The 20337-nt window shown below is 34.6% G+C and overlaps 1 protein-coding gene across 1 annotated transcript; it reads right to left on the bottom strand.

Annotated features, from left to right (window-relative positions):
• Positions 1–12260: 12260 nt before the first annotated feature.
• Positions 12261–13542, bottom strand: LOC130951647 (MLP-like protein 34). Its single transcript, XM_057880343.1, has 2 exons — positions 13232–13542; positions 12261–12722 (listed from the first exon to the last, which is right to left on the bottom strand). The coding sequence occupies exons 1-2, from the start codon at positions 13422–13424 to the stop codon at positions 12445–12447; spliced, it is 471 nt and encodes a 156-aa protein (XP_057736326.1). The 5' UTR covers positions 13425–13542; the 3' UTR covers positions 12261–12444.
• Positions 13543–20337: the final 6795 nt, after the last annotated feature.

Genomic DNA, 20337 nt, shown 5'->3' with positions numbered 1-20337 from the left:
CCTTCGTGCAATTCCTTGAGAGATGACCCGAGGTTTAAATACTTTGGTTATCAATTTTATTAGGGGTTTGTTACTTGTGACAACCAAGTTTTTGTACAAAAGGATTTTTGTTGGTTTAGAAGCTATACTTTCAACGAGAACTTATTTGTAAAACTCTAGATCACACCAAAGTCCGTTCGTCACTCTTTCTCTTTTTCCCTTCAATGTTTCTTTTCTGCACATGAGACAAAATGAAAAAATCTCCTGCATTTATGGATTCAGTAAAAATAGAGTCTGAAACTTTAAGTTTTATGCTAACATGATTCAACCCCGTCTTCTTAAGTTCAAGAAGAATCATCAATTGGTATCAGGAGAAAGGTCTCAAGGAGTCAAGCTTCACAGCTTGGAGTAAAGATCCATGGCCAACAATATGGGTCCTAACATCATGGCCTTCACTCTCACGGAAGGGCAGTCGAATAATAGACCTCCCTACTTCAATGGCAGCAACTATTCTTACTGGAAAGAGAGAATGGGAATCTGTGTGTAGTCAATCGAATACAACATTTGGAAGATTATCCTCAATGGACCAGACGTTCCCACTAAGCAAAATGCTGATGGAGAAGTCGTGGCAAAAGAAGACAGCGACTGGACAGAGGAAGAAAAGAAGAAGGTTGAACTCAATGCCATGGCAATCAACCTGATGCACTGTGCAATTAGTTTTGAAGAATATAGAAAAGTGTCAAGGTGCAAGACGGCTAAAGAAATATGGGACAAGCTCAGACTCACCCATGAAGGGCACTAAATAAGTGAGGGAGACTAGAACTGATATGCTGATGAAAGAGTATGAAATGTTCAACATAAAGGAGGATGAGAGTATCGATCAAATGTTTGAAATGCTCTCAATAATCATCAACAATCTAGATGCCATGGGAATGAGCTATTCCGAAGAAACCTTAGTGAGAAAGATCCTGAGGAGTCTCACTAAGAAATGGGAAGTAAAAAGCATAGCCATCTCTGAAAGGAATGATTTGATCAAAATCACCTATGATGAGCTAAGAGGCAAGCTACTGGCCTACGAAATCACTCACATGTCTCAAGGCAAAGATGACAAAAAGAAAAGTATAGCACTGAAATCAAGAATGACAGCCAAAGAAGAAGAATATGATGACAGTTTCTCAGATGAAGATATGGTTCTCTTTGTAAGAAAAAATGAGAAGATTACTAAGATTCAAAAATAAACACAAAGGAAGTTCTTCATCCAAAGACTTCAAGAAAGATCAAGCCAAGTTCACATGCCACCATTGCAAGGAACTAGGTCACTTCAAGTTAGATTGCCCTCAACTAAAGAAAGGTGAAAAATCCAAGAAAGATAAGAAGAAACTGAGGATGGCAACATGGGAAGACCTGGAGAATGACACCAGTCCTGAGAACTCAGATCAAGAGGCTCAGCTATGCCTGATGGCTGATCACGATGATGAAGATGAGGTAGATCTCTCTGACATATTTATTGATGAATTGCACTATATTATCAAAGACATTACTGTGAATTCTAAGAAACTCTTAGATAAGTATGCTAAATGCAAGAAAGATAATGAGGCATTGAGGACAGAAAATGATATTCTTTTGCAAAAGGTTAAGGTAACCGAAACTTGTAATGAAAATTTTTTAAAAGAAGAAAATAGTGCTTTACGAGCTGAATTGGAGAAATTCAAACTTAAGCATAAGGGCAATGCTTCCACTGATTTGATTTCTGAGAACAAAAAGCTGAATGAACAAATTAAAAATCTGAATGAAGACTTAGTAAAATTTGTTCAAGGTTCCCAAAATCTGAATAAATTACTTTCTTGTCAAAGGTTTGGGTCTAAAAAATCTGGACTTGGATTCAAAAAGGATAGTAAGGTTGTTTTCAAACAAAATGTTAAAAAATCTGAAGCCTCCTCTTCGAAGCTTTTCAAACAAAAAGGCTTCAGTAAACCTCAAAAATCAGTGAGCAAGAACCATTGCTACAAGTGCAATAGAAAAGGTCATGATCCTCCTCAATGTTTCATCTTTCTATGGTCTTTTGGTAATGAAAGTAAATTATATAAATTTTGTTCATGATTTTAATGTTCTTGGGCAACCAAGAAGATTTTACATCAAATGATCCAAATGGATTGGATACCTAAGGTTAGTTGAAGAACATGCAGGTTTGCCTTACATCCAAGAAGAAATTGGACATGTGGTATCTTGATAGTGGATATTCAAGGCATATGACCGAAAAGAATACTTTCTTCATTAAACTCAACAAGTATGATGGAGGAATTGTCACTTTTGGAGATAATGGTAAAGGTAAAATAATTGCCATTGGTAAGGTTGGCAAAGATTTTTCTACTTGCATTGATAGTGTCTTTTTAGTTGATGGGTTAAAGTATAATCTATTGAGTATAAGTCAATTGTGTGACCTTGGATATGCTGTAACCTTTAGAAAATCTGATTGTAGGGTCATTAATGAGAAAACAGGGGCTATTTTATTTGTTGCCAAAAGAAGTGACAATATTTATGGTCTCACACTAGATGATCTTAAAATTCAAAATATGACTTGTTTCTCTTCAATGGAATCTGAAAAATAGATGTGGCATAAGAGATTGGGACATGATAGCATGTTCTAAATCTCTAAGCTTGTTAAAAGATGCTTAGTAAGAGGTCTTCCTAATATTAAATTAGATAAGGACATCACATGTGATGCTTGTCAAATGGGTAAACAAATAAAAACCTCTTTCAAACTAATGAACGAATTTTTGTGTGGTCTAGAATTTCACAAATAAATTCTCGTTGAAAGCATAGCTTCTAAACAACAAAGAATCCTTTCATACAAAAATTTGTTTGTCACAAGTACAAACCCCTAATAAAACTAATAACCGAATTATTCAAACCTCGGGTCGTCTCTCAAGGAATTGCAGGGAAGTGTTCTTATTATTGGGTATGAGATTGTATTTTTTTTGGGGTTTTGGATTAAGAAACAAGGAAAGTAGATTGCAAAAGGAATAAACTAATAACTAGAAAATCTCTTGGCAAGGTTTGTTGGTCAAGGATCTCTATCCTTATCACTAACCACAACATGAGAATTGGCAAGGATCAATCCCATTAAATCATCCTCTAACTAGTAAAGAAAAGTTAAATGAGCTATCAATCCAAGTCTATAAGTCCTAGCTTTCCACCAATGCGATTAGTGAGAACTAGAGTTAATGGCTCCAATCATCAATTACTTGGACATTAGTAACTCAAAAGTTCCTAAGTTACCTTCCCAAGCCAAGAACATAAAATCCTACTCTAACATCCTTCCAAGCATTTTGTCAAACACTTGGTAGGTGTAACACAAAAGCATAGAAAAGTAATAATAGACTATAAGATCTAAAACCAATAATTGCAAGATCAATGATAACAAATAAAGGAAGAAGCAATAAACATCAAGATCCTCAAATTGCATTAATAAGGGAAATCAAATCTATTCATAAACCAAATTGTCAATATAAAGTAATCAACAAGGAAAATAAATAAACTAGAATGCTAGAACAAATAAAAGTAGAAGAGAAACTAAATTAAAGGAACATTGAACCTGAAATTGAGAAGAAATAAACCTAAAACTAAGAGAGACCCTAAACCTAGAGAGAGGAGAGGCTCCTCTCTCTAGAAAACTACATATAAAACCTAAATTGTGAATAATGAGAAGTCTGTTGATTGATTGATGCCTTCCCCCCTCAGTCCTTGGTCTTTTTAGCCTTTTTCTACCAAAGATTGGCTTCAAAACTGGGCCAGAAACCCCTCTAAAATCGCCAGGTGCGATTTCATTAAAGGAGTCAGCGCACGGCATCGGCGCATACGCGTACAGCACGCGTACGCGTCCCTGGAGCATTGCGCGATTCGCGCATACGCGTCTTGTGCACGCGTGTCCATGGGCGCGTCCCAGATCCTTAGCTTTTCATGATTCATCTACTTTGCATGCTTTCTCTTCACTCCTTTGATCCATTCCTAGCTCTTTTCAACCTGAAATCACTAACAAACACATCAAAGCATCTAATGGAATCAAAGGGAGATTAAAATTATCAATTTAAGGGTCTAAAATCATGTTTCACACTTAAACACAAATAAGGAGACAATCACAAAACTATGCTATTTCATTGAGTAAATGTGAGAAAAGGTTGACAAAATACTCTAAATTCAACATAAGATAGACCCTAAAAATGGGGTTTATCACAAACCCAAGGAAGACGTCTCAACTAAGGAACCATTGGAGTTGTTACATCTTGATCTGTTTGGACCAACTAGGACTCAAAGTATTGGAGGAAAAAGTTATAGCATGGTTATTGTGGATGACTACACTAGGTTTGGTTGGGTGTTCTTTCTAGCTTATAAACATGAAGCATTTTCTATTTTTGAAAAATTCAGCAAGAAGATTCAAAATGAAAAGTGTTTAAAAATTGTTTCAATTAGAAGTGACCATGGCAAAGAGTTTGAAAATCAATACTTTGAATCTTCTTTTGATGAACAAGGCATATCACACAACTTCTCTTGTCCTAGAACACGACAACAAAATGGTGTTGTGGAAAGAAGAAATCAAAATTTACAAGAAATGGCTAGAGCTATGATGTTGTGAATATGAAATTCCAAAATTCTTATGGGCTGAAGCTGTGAATATAGCTTGTTACATTTTAAATCAAACTCTCATAAGAAAGTTTTTGAAGAAAACTCCATATGAACTTTGGAAAGGACATCCACCCAATCTTAGTTACTTTCATGTGTTTGATTGCAAGTGTTTCATATTGAATATCAAAAAAAATTTAGGAAAGTTTGATTCTAAAACACATGAAGGCATCTTTTTTGGTTATTCCACTTATATCAAAGCTTATAGAGTATATAACAAGAACTCCAAAACTGTTGAGGAAATTATGCATGTCATATTCTATGAGTCTAATTCTGTTCCTAGTGTTTTCATTGATGATAGTCCAGGTTTTGAAGATGAATTGCCCAAGAATATTGAGTCAGTGCCTCAAAATTCAAGTTCTCAAGAAATTGAACCTGCTAGCAGCAAAAATACCAATTCTGCAGGAGACAATTTAGAATTATCTCTTGTCGCAGCAAATCCTGATGTTGAGGCAATTATAAATCAAGAGGAACCTGAATCCTCAACCCAGTCTAGAAGGCCAAGAGAATGGAAGTTTCTGAAAAACTATCCTGAGGAGTTCATAATATGTGATCCCTCCAAAGGCATGTCTACTCGTTCATCTTTGAAAAGAGTTGAATCCAACAACTTAGCTCTTATATCAAAGATTGAACCTCAAAATATCCAAGAAGCACTTGCTGATCCATCTTGGGTATTAGCCATGGAAGAGGAATTGCAGCAGTTTGAGAAGAATAAAGTCTGGACCTTAGTGCCTTACTCAAATGGAAAGAAAGTCACTGGCACTAAATGGATTTTCAGAAACAAGTTTGGTGAAGATGGAACCAATGTCCGAAACAAAGCAAGATTGGTTGCTCAAGGCTATGATCAAGAGTAAGGAATTGATTTTGATGAATCATTTGCACCTGTAGCTCAAATGGAAGCTATCAGATTGCTACTAGCCTATGCTGCTCATTGTGGCTTCAAGCTATTCCAAATGGATGTAAAGTGTGCATTCCTAAATGGTATAATAGATAGAAAGGTCTATGTGGCTCAACCTCCTAGATTTGAAAACAAAACCTTTCCTAATCATGTTTTCAAACTAGCTAAAGCCTTATATGGTTTAAGACAATCTCCCAGAGCTCAGTATGAGAGGCTTAGCTCATTTTTATTGAAAAACAATTTTCAAAGAGGAGCCACTGACATCGCTCTATTTATTAAGAATTATAATGATCATTTCATTCTTGTGCAAGTTTATGCTGATGATATTATCTTTGGTTCGGCTAATGAGGCTTTGTGTGCAGATTTTGCTAAGCTTATGACCAATGAATTTGATATGAGCATGATGGGAGAGCTCACTTTCTTGCTAGGATTGCAAATCAAGCAAACTGCAGGGGGCATATTCATTCATCAAGAGAAATATGCTGAAAAACTTGTCAAAAAATTTGGGTTGGAATGTGCCAAGCCAATGGGAACCCCCATACATCCTAATATCAAGCTAGTTAAAGATGAACATGCTAGAGATGTTGATGAAGCCCGTTACAGGGGAATGATTAACTCTTTGATGTATTTAACCTCATCAAGGTCAGACATCATACAAAGTGTTGGTGTGTGCTCACGATTCCAATCCAAACCTAAGGAATCTCATCTCTCAGCTGTCAAAAGGATCATCCGATATGTGCTTGGTACCACTAATTATGGTTTATGATTTTCCAAAACTGATTTTTTTTTCAATTAGTGGGTTTTTGTGATGCAGATTTTGTTGGGGACAGAATTGATAAAAAAAGCACAAGTGGCATGTGCTGCTTCTTTGAAAAATCACTCATTGTTTGGTCAAGCAAAAAGCAAGCAACAGTAGCACTCTCTACTGTCGAAGCATAGTATATTGCAGCCTCTTCTTGTCGTTCTCAATTGTTATAGTTGAAAACCTAGTTAGCTGATTATAAGCTGAAAGCATCTAATATTCTATTGCTTTGTGACAACATGAGTGCTATAAATATTTCCAAAAACCATGTTTTGCACTCAAGAACAAAGCACATTGAAGTTAGATTTCATTCTATAAGAGAACATGTGCGAAATGAAAATTTAGATATTTAGTTTGTTAAATTTGAATATCAGTTGGCTGATATTTTCACCAAACCATTGATAGAAGAGAGGTTCTGCAAATTACGGACTGAACTGGGCATTCTTGCTTCATCTATGTTTTCTTAATATTTTTTATGTTGAGATTTTTGTGTTTTGTCTCATAGATAGAGCTGAGACCTTTCTGTGCAGATGATGAGTGAGCTTCATTGACCCATTGTGAAGCTTACTGGATTAATAACAGGTCACTATGAGTGATGGATCTTAAGTGCGGATCAATTTTACGAAATTTGAGCCTCCCTTATTGAAACCATTGGGCCCATTCCATTCTTGCAGTCTCAATTTTTTAATCACTTGCATTTCAATTTTTTGTTTTATTTTTGGGCCTCATTTCGATTGCATTTTTTTTAATCAATTTTTTTTTTGCTTTTTAAAACATACGAAGGTTACAACTATAACTTTCAAAGTTTTTCAAAGTACTCATTTTTATCTTTTTTCAAGACGCAACCTTTATACTCCTCTAAGTCTATATTAACTTTCCACTACATGCATCCTTTCACACTCTACTCTCTCCACTTCTTCATCTTCTGAAAATAACCAGGCTCTATAAATGTGGTATGCAAAAAAAGAGCTGTCTACAGAGGCTCTCACAGTGGCACTCATACCTCCTGTTCTGATTATTCACACTCTTCTCCTTCACAATCTTCCACTCACTCTCCTCCTCCCTCTCCTCCTAACACTGTCCCTGACATGGCTCGAACTAAGACCACTGCTCGCCACCCTGGCATGGCTCCTCGCCCTACTCCCACTCCTCCAAATGTCTCTTAGCCAAGCTCATCCAAACCAAGTTCTTCCTGAGGTAAGAGACCTCTTCATGAAGAAGATGAAGAGATTCTCTCCTCTCAGACTCGCCATACCCGCGGTATAGTCATTGACTTTCCTCTTCGTCCCATTTCTGAACCTAAATTGTCCAATCCCATTGCTTATAAGTCTTTTTATGCTGAGTTTCCCAAAGAGTCCTTTGATTGTCATCCTTTTCAATCCCTCATGAACTACCTGTTTTTCTTCAAAGACATATATAAGCGCACTCTCTGTCCCTCTAAGCTTGTCAATCTAGACAAACTCCATATAGAAAATGTCTGAACTTCACACCTCTGTTTGCATGTCAAGGATGGATTCTCATTTTGTCCATTAAAGAGAAAATTTATCCTAATCTGGTGAAGCAGTTCTATAGAAACTTGTCCTACAAAGAAGGGAGAATCGCCTCATTTGTTAAAGGAAACGTTATCATTCTTGACAAGTATCACCTAAGTAAAGCCCTAGATTATCAGGACAGGCGGGTCAATGTTTATACGTCGGGTAAGTGGAACGAAACTCTCAATGTGTCTTATTTTGAAGCCCTGAGTACTGTGTGCATCAATATTCCTCTCCTAGAAGGTACCACTCCTACTCACAAGTCTTTTGGTCCAATCCGTGCGCAGTTGCATAGGATTGTAAACCATATCATTTTGCCTCAGCGCAGCTCTTTTCAACGCGTCTCCTTTTGTGAGGTTCTGTTTTCTCTTCTTTCTAAAATTCCAATTTCTTTTGCTTACTTGTGTGTGAGGCATATGTATGCTTGTGTCAGTACAAAAATGCTTTACCTTATGCCATGCTTCTTACAAAAATTTTTCAATATTATAATGTTGATTTTGGGGGGTGAGATTTCAAAAGACTGTAATTCATACATTAAAGTGGGTGGTGCAGTAAAGAAAACAACACCCAGACGTTGCAACACTGATGACGGCACTGATGTTTCATCCCATGATGAGGATCCTCTGATCCCCCCTTCAACCTCCACAACAGTCAAGGTCATGACACGCATCCTGAAAAATGTGCTTGAGGAGTTCATCAATCTCACATACCTTCTTCTCACTCATGGAGCCAAGCGCAAAAGGAATCAGGTCATGGAAGAAAATGCACTCAAGAAAACAAAGGGGAGGATTCGGATTCTGAGGGACTTTGTGGAGGATATAAAAGCTGGCCTCACAACAGCTGACAATGAGGGGGATGACGATGGAATCTCTGATGAATCAAACTCTGATGTCTAGATATTTTTATCTCATATGTGACTATGGCTCATTTTCTATTTGAACTCTTTTTTATTTTTTTGGATGATTGTACAAACCTTAAACTACTCTGCTACTTACACTGTCTGCATTAGCCACTAACAAATTTTGTGCAGGTGTTTCTTTTCCTCCTTGATGACAAAAGAGGGAGAAAAAAATGAATGTTAGGATTGGCGTAGACATAACTGGTTAAGAATAATGATGACTCTGTGACTTTTGTGACACTTGTTTTAGTGATGTTTTTAAGTTGATTACTGGTAGTCATTATTTCCATGTTATAGTGCATTGGTGTCTTGGCCGTTTTGTGTAATGTCTATTCCCAAAAGGATGTCATGATTAAAGGAGAGAAAATGCTAACATTAAGGGGGAGCACCACACAGTTCAGATTGTTGTCAAAGGGAAATGCTCTAAACTCACTTAAATAAATTTTAATTAAATTATGTTCTTTTATCATGTTTGTCATCAAGAGGGATATTGTTGAGCTTAGTTTGATTTTGGGCAAACAAATGATGACAAACGTTGGTTGGGTTAAAAGTCCAATTTTGTTTAATGTGTGTTTTATTGTTACAGGCCCATGACTCATTTTCACAGAAACAATGTAGTTGGTTTATTCCAATTCCCTTGGTGCTTCAAGTTAATGCACAAGTCCAAAGCACTATAACATAGCACCGTTCAGCAAAAATAAAAGGCTATGCATTTGATGAAAGAAAAAGGGCAGTTATCTACATCATGAGCAAAGCAGGACAGCTAGAAGAAAAAGGAATGAAAAACACACCAAGGACAGCGGAACACTCCCACCACTCCAAGGACATCAGTAAAGTAAACTTCAGATTATAAGAGAGCAATACACAAACTTGCTAAGGAGCAGAGGTAGTGGTAAGCTTCTCGGACAGCAGGGATAATGGAGCAAAAGAAAATGGTAATGCATGCAAAGGAAGAAAGCAAAGTCAAGGACAACAGAAGGGTAGACGGGTTCCTCAACCAACAGAGATAGTTGAGCAATGTGAAGAAAGACCGCATGCTAGCAGTGACAGCTCCAACAGACAGCTGGGACAAGAAAATGGAAGAGGCGAAATTGAAGGCAAGCTGAAGATATATAACCAATCTCATTCCAACATTTGAAGTAAAGAAAAAGAGAGCAAAAACTCAAAGCATCATCTCAACTATTGAGCTGAAATCTTTTTCTTCTACTCAAGCTTAATTTCTGATTTTCTTTGTTATGGTTATCTTGTGTCATTTTCTATACTGGGAAAAAGGCTAATCATGTGAGTTGTAAAAGCCAAGAGAGAAAAGGCAAGAGTGATGGAAAAAAGAGCCACTGAATTCTTATGTTATTGGGTTGTTGAACTAGGACTAGTTCCCCTTGCCAAATTGGGTTAGCACTTGGTGAGTTTGAATCTGTTTAAATTCCCCTTCCAAGTTGAGACAGCACTTTAGGTGCTAAGCTTTGGTGATGAAAGGTTAGGGATAGATATTAATTGAATTAGGTTGTAATTCAATAGTATTGGTGATTGTAATCAGTGGATTATAGTGAAAATTTTACCATGATTTGTGATGGAGACTGGACGTAGAATTCATGGCACTTGGAATTAGAACCAGGATATATGCTGACCTCTTTCTTTTCTTCCCTTCCATGTTTCTTTTCTGCATATGAGACAAAATAAAAAAATCTCCTACATTTACGGATTCAGTAAAAATAGAATTTGAAACTTTAAATTTTAAACTAACTTGATTCAACCCCCTTCTCAAGTTCAAGCAGAACCATTAGCCTTATACGAAAAGAAATATTCTACTTACATGATTAAGAAATTTGGTCTAATTGATGCAAAGCCGGTGTCAACACCAATGGATTATTTAATCCATTTATCTAAGACCTCAGAAGACCCGATTGCTAATTCTACCAATCATAGGAAATTGATTGGGAAATTGTAATATTTTACAAGTAGTATCCTTTGCAGTGAAAAATTTAAGCCAATATTTAGAGTCCCCAATCACTAACCATCTCAAAGTAGCCTTGAGAATCTTGAAATATTTAAAGAAAGCTCCTACCATTAGCCTCTTTTTTTCTCTGCACAATGACTACACTCTCACCAAGTTTGTTAATGTTGACTGGAAAACCTGTTCAGACACACAAAGATCAGTTTCAGGGTATTATTTCTTTTTAGGGACAACTCTCATTTCATGAAAGAGTAGCAAGTAACAGACAGTGTTGCATTCATCATTCGAAGCCGAATATCGTGCCTTATTGTGAAGGAATTTGGCTCATTCGACTGTTGAAGGTTCTTGGTCTTAAACACTTGAAGCCTTTTATCTTGTATATAGTGATAGTCAATTTGTATTTCATAGGGCAATCAATCTGATTTTGCACAAACACACTAAACATATAAAAATTGACTACCACATTGTATGTGATAAGGCCAATCAAGGATTCTCAAATTGTTACTTGTTGCTTCCCCTAACTGAACAATATATTTGCTTACCAATACATAGGCTCCAGGCCCTTCTTTTCCTGCTATTCCAAATTAGGATTGCTAGACATCCACATTTCTAGTTTGAGGGAGAATGTTTATAGAATTTATTTATAATAGTCAGCTTTAATCTTAGTTAGTTAGTTGTTATATCATGGTTAGAAATCTGTTGAAATTATATTTAGAAAATAGTTTATAACTAATCATAGTTAATTAGTTTTACAAATAGTCTTTTTATAGTAATACTCATTTTTGTAATCATTCATTCTAATTTTAACAAATAAGTCTTTTTATCTCACTTTTCTTTATCTTTTTCTTTTTTCTCACTGTTTATTATATTCTCCAACCTTCCACAATTCACAACTTTTTACAATAAATATAGAGATTGAAATAAAAAAATTATTAAAATACTCCTATTAATTAAAGAAAATAAAAATAGAGACATAATAAAACATTTAAATCATTGACAAAAAAATTAAAATTATTGAGGTAAAGATTGAAATTTTTTAGGTATAATAAGACATAAACTCACGCACAATCAATCATGTACACATAACACGATAAATTTAAACTTAGTTCGTTAAGTTAAGATTCTAGATTACTAAATAAGATTATAAAATCGGATCTAACTAATCAAATAAACTTGAAAGAAACTAAAATCTTTTTCACAACATCAAAAAAAAGAAAAAAAAAAGAGATAAAATATATAGAGACACACGAAATAAAAAGAGAGAGTCGTTGCTCGTTGGTATAAAAGAACAAGGATCAAGACATGAACTACTTATATAATCACCAAAATTTTAGTTTCAGTTTATAACTACTAATAAATATAATACTAAATCTCAATCTCCTAATTAATTCGAATTTCATTATCTCAATGTATGTCTTTGAACAAGTGAATAAATTTTTCTCCGAAAATGTTCAAGTATTTATCGGCAATGATATCTCATTTTCACACGACAACTTAATAATTTATTATTTATTATTGAACGTAGAACATGATACATGCATCTCGGCTCAATAAGCTTAGTATATATAGTAGCTAGCTTATGCCATTGCCCATTATTTTAGCAAAGATACATGAGGGCACATCATAATAATATTATTATATAGCTCCAATTACCCAGCTTCAAATTCACCATTACTTTGATGTGAATTATTCATCACTTTTTCAGCAGTCTTGGGAAATAAGGTGAGCTTCAACCTGTTTGCTCTCATCAACTACCAACTGCATCAAAGTGTGAGGATCAGAAGTGTTGTCATTGATCTTCTCATATTCTATGGTCCAGTGCACCATGCTTCCTCCCTCTTTCTTGGGAACAACATGAAGCAAGAACTTGAAGCTCTTGTAGTGGTTCAGCAGGTCTCCTTCCAAAACTCTAAAGCTCATCTTATTGTTTTCTTTGTCAATGTCTTCAATAATCTCCTTAGCAACACAAGCCTTGCCATCTAATCTTGTCAAAACCAAGAACCGTTTAGATTTTACGGATCAAAGGAAATAAAAAGTGTCATCACAAAATTGGAAAAGTTCTAATGACCAGTAAATATTATTTGGCCAATAATAATATGCACTTATATTTATAGAAATTTTGTACATAAGAAATATATAGTTTGTATTTATATTTACTAAAATTTTTACATATAAATTAATATAGTTTAAATTCATATTTTTTAAAATTTATACACATAAATTAATACAATTTATTTATTAAAAATAATTTAATATTTATACTAATCAAATAATAACAAAAAATACTAAAAATTATTGATCCAAAAATTTCTCATATGGAAATTTAGGCTTCCAGATCTTATATCAATATCTAATACTAAACAAAAATTATTTGTATGCATAGTGAATTTTGACCGTTACTTTGTGAGGGGACGGGGTTTAAAAGATAATTAAAATATAAACCAAGAAGAATTGACTTTGTAACAAGTTAAAGTCCACTTGACATTACCATAAACATAGTTCCATGAAATGATGGATCTCTCAGTTCCCCATTCACCTTCATGAATTACAACGCTCTGTACAATATGAGGGCAAGCCTTGGCAACTTGGTGTGTCTTGTTGCAGAAAACATCATAGAATTCCTTAGCATCTGCCTTAATAGAAAACTCTGTTTCTATCTTCTGGACTTGAGATGTTGTCATGTTAAACAATTAACTCTATTTCCACGCTTCTCACCGTAACATGCATGCCTATTTATATACACAGTTACACACACATCAATTTTCCAACTTCTCATATAAACTATTTAAGAATTATGTCTATAGTGGAAAAAGAATTTTATGATTTTAAGGACTTATTGATAACTATTTAAGAATTATGTCTATAGTGGAAAAAGAATTTTATGATTTTAAGGACTTATTGATAAGATTTTTAATTTGTGGCCAATATTACACCTATACAGTATTTATGTATATTTGTAGTGTAGCTCAAAATATTTTCTAAAAGCAAATGAGTTCCTATAAATAATTAAGGTAATTTATTAATTTGTTGGCCTATATATTGGAATTTTCTGGACCTAAAGATTATCTATGTTAAATTATTAAGAAAGAAAATATTGGATGCGGAAGCGTATCTGAATTTATAAATATGAATCATGATAGGAAGAGTTTGAATTTTGTGATTCTTTCGATCTTTCTCAACCAAAGTCTTCTGTATTCCTAGGCGGCTGAATTGTGACCCTTTTGATGGAGAAAGAGCAACAAAGGCGGCTTTGGTATATTGGAGACCGAAACCCTGAAGCCACTATTTATATTTGAGCATGGCACCTATTATACCCTAAAACCCAAATAAAATAGTATCTAAAGTCCAAAAGATAATATATTTAAAATCCAAAAGATAATTATCTAAAGAACAAAAGATAATATCTGATTTTATTCTCATTTAATTCCAAATCAAAAGTAATAATGACTTATTCAATTTAGCATTTAAAACAATAAATGAGATCACTATTATATATGTCATTTAATTTGAAATAGCATAATTTGTGATTATAATTAGTATATCACTACAAGAAAAATCACTTTTAGCGGCCATTTATTTTACTTTTAGCGGCAATAAAAATAACTGCTAATACATTTACTGGCAATTAGACATTAGCCATCTTATACTTTGCCGCTAAAAGGTTTTAACGGCAATTATAACATTTACTGGTAAAGACCTTTTTACTGGCCGCAAAAAGTATATAACTATTAGCGGCTATTTTCTTGGCAATTTATATGGCCACCAAAAGTAATTCCAAAATTGCAATGTTATTCATTTTTAGCGGTCATTACTATTGCCATCAAAATCTATTTTACGGCAATTTATATGGCTACTAAAAGTAATTCTAAAATTGTAATGTTATTTACTTTTAGTTGCCATTACTATTGCTGCTAAAATCTTAAAACTTATTTTAATTATATTATACTCATTTTCTTAGAAATAACGAACTACCTTTTTTTCTAAAATCTCAATTATTTATGCCAACAATAATTATTACTATGCATAATATAAATATACTGAAATTAATTATTATAAAATGGATATTTCATTAAATTCAAAATATTAATACACAAATTTCTTTTAAAAAATAATAAATCATATTACAAATCTAAATAATAAAAAATGCTACAAGCCTATAACTATGTTACATTAAGTTAGGCTATAAACCAATCCCAATGACAGGTTAAATATTAGTGAAAATCACAGGGGGTGAAAATCGATTTTAAAAGCAATCACAGGCTCAAGTTAGTGAAAACCGATTCACTATATACAAGTCAGCTAAATATTTACATCTGGAATAGGGAGATACAATGAGAATGTGAGGGGTGATGTCCAAGCCTTGTTTCTTGATGCGGTTGAGCATCTCATTCTCCAATGCACAAACTTAATCCAAGATGTAAACAACCTGATTATAGAATCAAAAACAATTTATGCCAATTAACTATTGAGGAATAAAATGTTAACACGAAAATAGAATTACAAATTTTATCCTGTGATTTAGAGTTCTCAACTAACCTGGCCACCAGTATTAAGGTATCCCAAGACATTGTCTTGAGCAAAGTAACTATGGGGAGAAAGGATCACCACAGTGAAGACCATAGGAATCCTTCCAAAGAATGTCTTCAGAGGTAGTTATAGATCATTGCTCTGTTGGAATAAATTAATTTCCATAACCCAGATTATCCATATTGAACCACCAAAATATTATAATGCGGAAGCGTACCTGAATTCATAAGAGTCAGAAATTGATGGAAGAATTTGGATCTTGTGGTTCTTTCGATCTTCCTCAACCAAAGCCTTCTGTATTCCTAGGTGGCTAAACTGCAACTCTTTTGATGGGGAAAGAGAAACAAAGGCGGCTTTTAGTATATTGGAGACCGAAACCCTGAAGGTCTATTTATATTTGAGCATGGCACCCATTAAACCCTAAAGCTCAAATAAAATAGTATCTAAAGCTCAAAAGATAATATATCTAAAATCCAAAAAGATAATTATCTAAAGAACAAAAGATAATATCCGGTTTTATTCTCATTTAATTCCAAATCAAAAGTAATAATGACTTATTCAATTAGCATTTATAACAATAAATGAGATCATCATTATATAAGTCATTTAATTTGAAATAGCATAATTTGTGATTATAATTAATATATGTATTGCCCACAAATAAGTTAGGAAATCAAAATAATTTCCTAACAATCTCCCACTTGGGCTATACATATATTCTTTCTTGACATAATCACATCTTATAAACTTTATGCACGCATCTGAATGCTATTTCTCTCATTACTTTAACAATCTGGTCCGTCTCATACATTAGATATGGAACTACCGCAACTTTTATCACATTAAATGCCGTGACTAAACCACGCCAATCACCATCCTAATATACTTAACGACATAGATCAAATTTGGATGAGTAATATGGAAATTACATGCCAAGTGATCTCATACATGTCTATTTCCAGCTGGTCCAACTTTATTGAGATCAAACACAATATAAATATTGCAAAATGAACATTTCATATAATATGAAATAAATCATCAACTTAATTCTGTAGAAAAATAATTCAATATCTGTCATAGGACATATAACGTAAAATAAACTGCCACTAAACCAAGGCAACACAAATATTGACACCCATCCGAGCAGTGTGCTCATGAAAGACTTTAGGGGTCAATCCCTTGGTTATTGAGTCTGCTAGCATATACTCTATTCCTATATGTCCTATGGAAATCTGTTTTTCTTAAACTTTCTCCTTGACAACTAAGAACTCGATGTCTGTATGCTTCGGTCAAGCTCTTATTGTTGTTGGAGTATAATACTGCTGACTTATTGTCACAAAATATCTTTAATGGCCTTTCAATGTCATCTACTATATGAAGCTCAATGACAAAGTTTCGCAACCATATGCCATGAAATCGGAATCAGAGTACCTAATGATCTCCAAAATTTTCTGATCTCTGATAAGCAAGCATGTAATCCTTTGTTCTCTTTAGATAACGCATTACGCGTTTAATAGCTATCCAAAGATCCATGCCTGGATTGCTCAAGTATTTACCCAACACTCCCACTATAAATGATATATCGGGACTTGTGCAGACTTGAGCATACATTAAGCTCCCTAGTGCTGATGCATAAGATTTATCATGCATTGCTGTCCTCTCAAGATCATTTTTAGGGCATTACTTGAGACTGAACTTGTCTCCTTTAGTTACGGGTGTGTCCATTGGTCTACATCTTTCCATGCCATATCTACTTAAAATCTTTTCGATATAGTTCTTTTGTGATCATCCAAGAATACCTTGAGAGCGATCTCTTAGTATCTCGATTCCTAATACAAAAAAGACATCACCAAAATCTTTCATTTCAAATTTATTCGATAGAAATTTCTTAGTTTCATGTAACAAGCCTATATCATTACTAGCAAGTAGAACGTCATCAACATGTAAGACCAAAAAGATGTATTTACTCCCACTGAACTTACGGTATACACATTTATCTATAATATTTACCTTAAAACCATATGAGGTAATAACTTGATGAAACTCGTGATACCATTAACGGGAAGCTTGTTTGAGATCATAGATGGATTTTCTCTTTTCTCTATTGGATCTCCTTAATGACACTTCTTGAGGTTGTTGAGCTTGCTGTATGGATTGGGATTGAGGAGGATTCTCATTATTTTTCTGTGTTGTAGCAGTATCTTGAGCAACAACGATATTCTCATTGTTCTCTTGTACTATAACTGGATCTACAGTAGGATTCTCATTGTGCTCTTGTACTATAACTGTGTCTTGAACAATAATAGGTACAAAGACCTAATCATTGTCAGTTACAGAATCCTCATCAAAAGCAACATTCCTAACATTTTCTTCCCTCCAAACTCAACATCCTCAAGAAATCTCGCATTTTTCGTATCAAAATTAGACCTTAATGCAGGATTGTAAAACTTGTACCCCTGTGAACACTCAGCGTAACCAACAAAGTAGCAACTAATTGTCCTTGAGTCCAATTTTCTTTCATGCGGCCTATAAGGCTGCGCCTCAGTTGGACATCCTCAAATATGCAAATGCTTTATACTGGGTCTTTTCCCAGTCCAAATTTCATATGGGGTTTTGTTAACTGCTTTGCTTGGCACCCTAATAAGGATGTACACTGCGGTCTTTAAGGCTTCTTCCCAGAATGATTCAGGCAAGGAAAAATGACTAATCATACTTCTCACCATGTCCTTAAGAGTTCGGTTCCTTCGCTCTACAACACCATGCATGCTAGGTTTGCCTGGCATGGTGTATTGCGGAACAATACCACACTTCTCTAGGAAAAGAGCAAAAGGCCCAAGACGTTGCTCACCTGAACCGTCATATCTTCCGTAGTATTCACCACCACGATCAGATTTGACAGCTTTAATTTTCTTTCCAAGTTGAAGTTCAACTTCAGCTTTGAAAGACTTGAAAACATCCAAGACTTGAGACTTTTCATGAATTAAATATTGATACCCAAAATGAGAGTAATCATCTATGAACATAATAAAGTACCGTTTTCCATTCCAAGAGACAGTAGGGAATGGGCCACATATATCGGTATGTATCAGTTCTAAGACATCTTTAGCTCTCTCGGCACCTAATTTCCTTTTGTTTGTTGTTTTCCCCCTTTATGCACTAAATACAGACTTCAAAGTCTGCCAAATTTAGGGGTCCAAGAATTCCATCCAACACAAGCCTCTGAATTCTCTGTTTAGATATGTGACCTAGGCGTTTGTGCCATAATGATTCCGAATTCTCATTTAGTTTTCGTTTTGTACCCGTTTGCAGTATTTCATTATTATAGGAATTTAAGTCAAGCCTATATAGATTATCCACCAAATGACCAGAGCAAATATTATTCGAATTATAAAAGAGACTGACTTTATTGTCTCTGAACGAACAAAAAATAACCTGATTTGTCTAAACGAGAAACAGAAACCAAAATTCCGTCTTAAATGACGGTACATAAAATGTCTCTAATAAGTCCAAGTAAAATCCACTCGTGGAACATAATCTAAAGGTTCCTATAGCTTCGACTGCAACTATATTGCCGTCTGCCACATAGATGTATCTTTCAGCATCACTTGGCGGTCGGCTCCACAGGCAACCCTGCATAGTAACACTTACATGAGTAGTAGTAGCAGAATCTACCCACCAAGTATCAACAGGTGCATAACTTAAACTAGCCTCAGAACAAACAAAAGTAAGAATTATACCCTTCTTTACACGCCAAGTGGCATATTTGGTACAATCCTTCTTCATGTGTCCCGCCTTCTTACAGAAGAAACATGTTAAAACTTGATCCTGTTTTTTAGCCTTTTTCTGCTGAGAAGGTATATCCGCAGTAGTATCACGCTTTCTTTTATTCTGAGAAGATGAAGCCATGTGAGCACTTTCAATCTTATCTTGCTGTAGCCTCTTTTCTTCTTGCACACAGTGAGATATAAGCTCATTTAAGGACCAAGTGTCCTTCAGAGTGTTATAACTCACTTTGAATTGCCCAAAGTGTGTAGGAAGGAAAATCAAAATAAAATGCACGAGTAAATCTTCAGACAACTCTAACTTTAGTGCTTTCAATTTTGAAGCAAGATGAGACATTTCCATAATGTATTCCCTAATGTTCCCTTTACCTTTATACCTCATGGAGACAAGTTTGCTCAAAAGACTACTTGCCTCTGCCTTTTCATTCTTAGTAAAGAATTTTTCAACACCCTTTAGAAACTGTTTGGCATCTTTATCCTCAGTAATTGAGCCCCGAAACGCCTCAAGAATTGAGCGTTTCATGATCATAATGCTCATTCGATTGGATCTCTCCCACTTCTCTATTTTAACCTCATTGAGATTTTTTGGAGTGGAAGTGGGTTTCTCCTCTCGAAGAGCTGTATCTAGATCCAAACAACCGAGGACAATCTCCACGGTATCTTTCCAAACTCTAAAGTTTGAACCATTCAGCATAGCAATACTGCTAATTTGTGTAGAAACATTGGTAGTTAAAGCCATAGTTTCTGAATTAGAACAAAAAGAACATGCAGTAAACATTAGTTAAATAATGGAAAAAAATCCATATTGAGATATCTAGAACAACATTAATTTTCAATTTTTGGATAGAAAAATTAACTGTAAGTGATACTCTCATTGCAGTAATCAAATATTGTCAAAATTCCTGTCACACATGAAGCCTTTCTTTGGACCGACTTAATGCGCACATGGAGACTTAAACTTCGCAACCTATTTATTACCGCATATATTTTCTATTAATTGGCCAAACAATAACCTTCCTTTGGGCCGATTATTGACCGCATAATTAATAGAAAATAAACAAAAGTGTGCAATGCTTATTATTTGGTCAAACAATAAACTTCCTTTGAGCCGATTATTATTCGCATAAATAATAAACATTACTTTATTCTTAATTAGTTATCCAAATATATATTTACCATCAATATGTGTATGTAATTCGGCCAAATATAGACTTTCCTTTGGGCCGACCAATATTCGCATGAATTACATACCACCATATTCCTAATGTTTTAAATAAATCAATTT

This window comes from Arachis stenosperma, chromosome 9, assembly GCF_014773155.1.
Source record: "Arachis stenosperma cultivar V10309 chromosome 9, arast.V10309.gnm1.PFL2, whole genome shotgun sequence".
NCBI classification, from domain to species: Eukaryota; Viridiplantae; Streptophyta; class Magnoliopsida; order Fabales; family Fabaceae; genus Arachis; species Arachis stenosperma.
Note: the sequence above shows the minus strand (reverse complement) of the source record. Positions and strands in the feature narration are given on the sequence as shown.

Coding starts and splice junctions, on each gene's coding strand:
- LOC130951647 (XM_057880343.1), bottom strand. CDS start 13,424: ATGACAACATCTCAAGTCCAGAAGATAGAAACAGAGTTTTCTATTAAG. Junction 12,723..13,231: donor TTCATGGAACTATGTTTATG/GTAATGTCAAGT, acceptor TGACAAGATTAG/ATGGCAAGGCTTGTGTTGCT.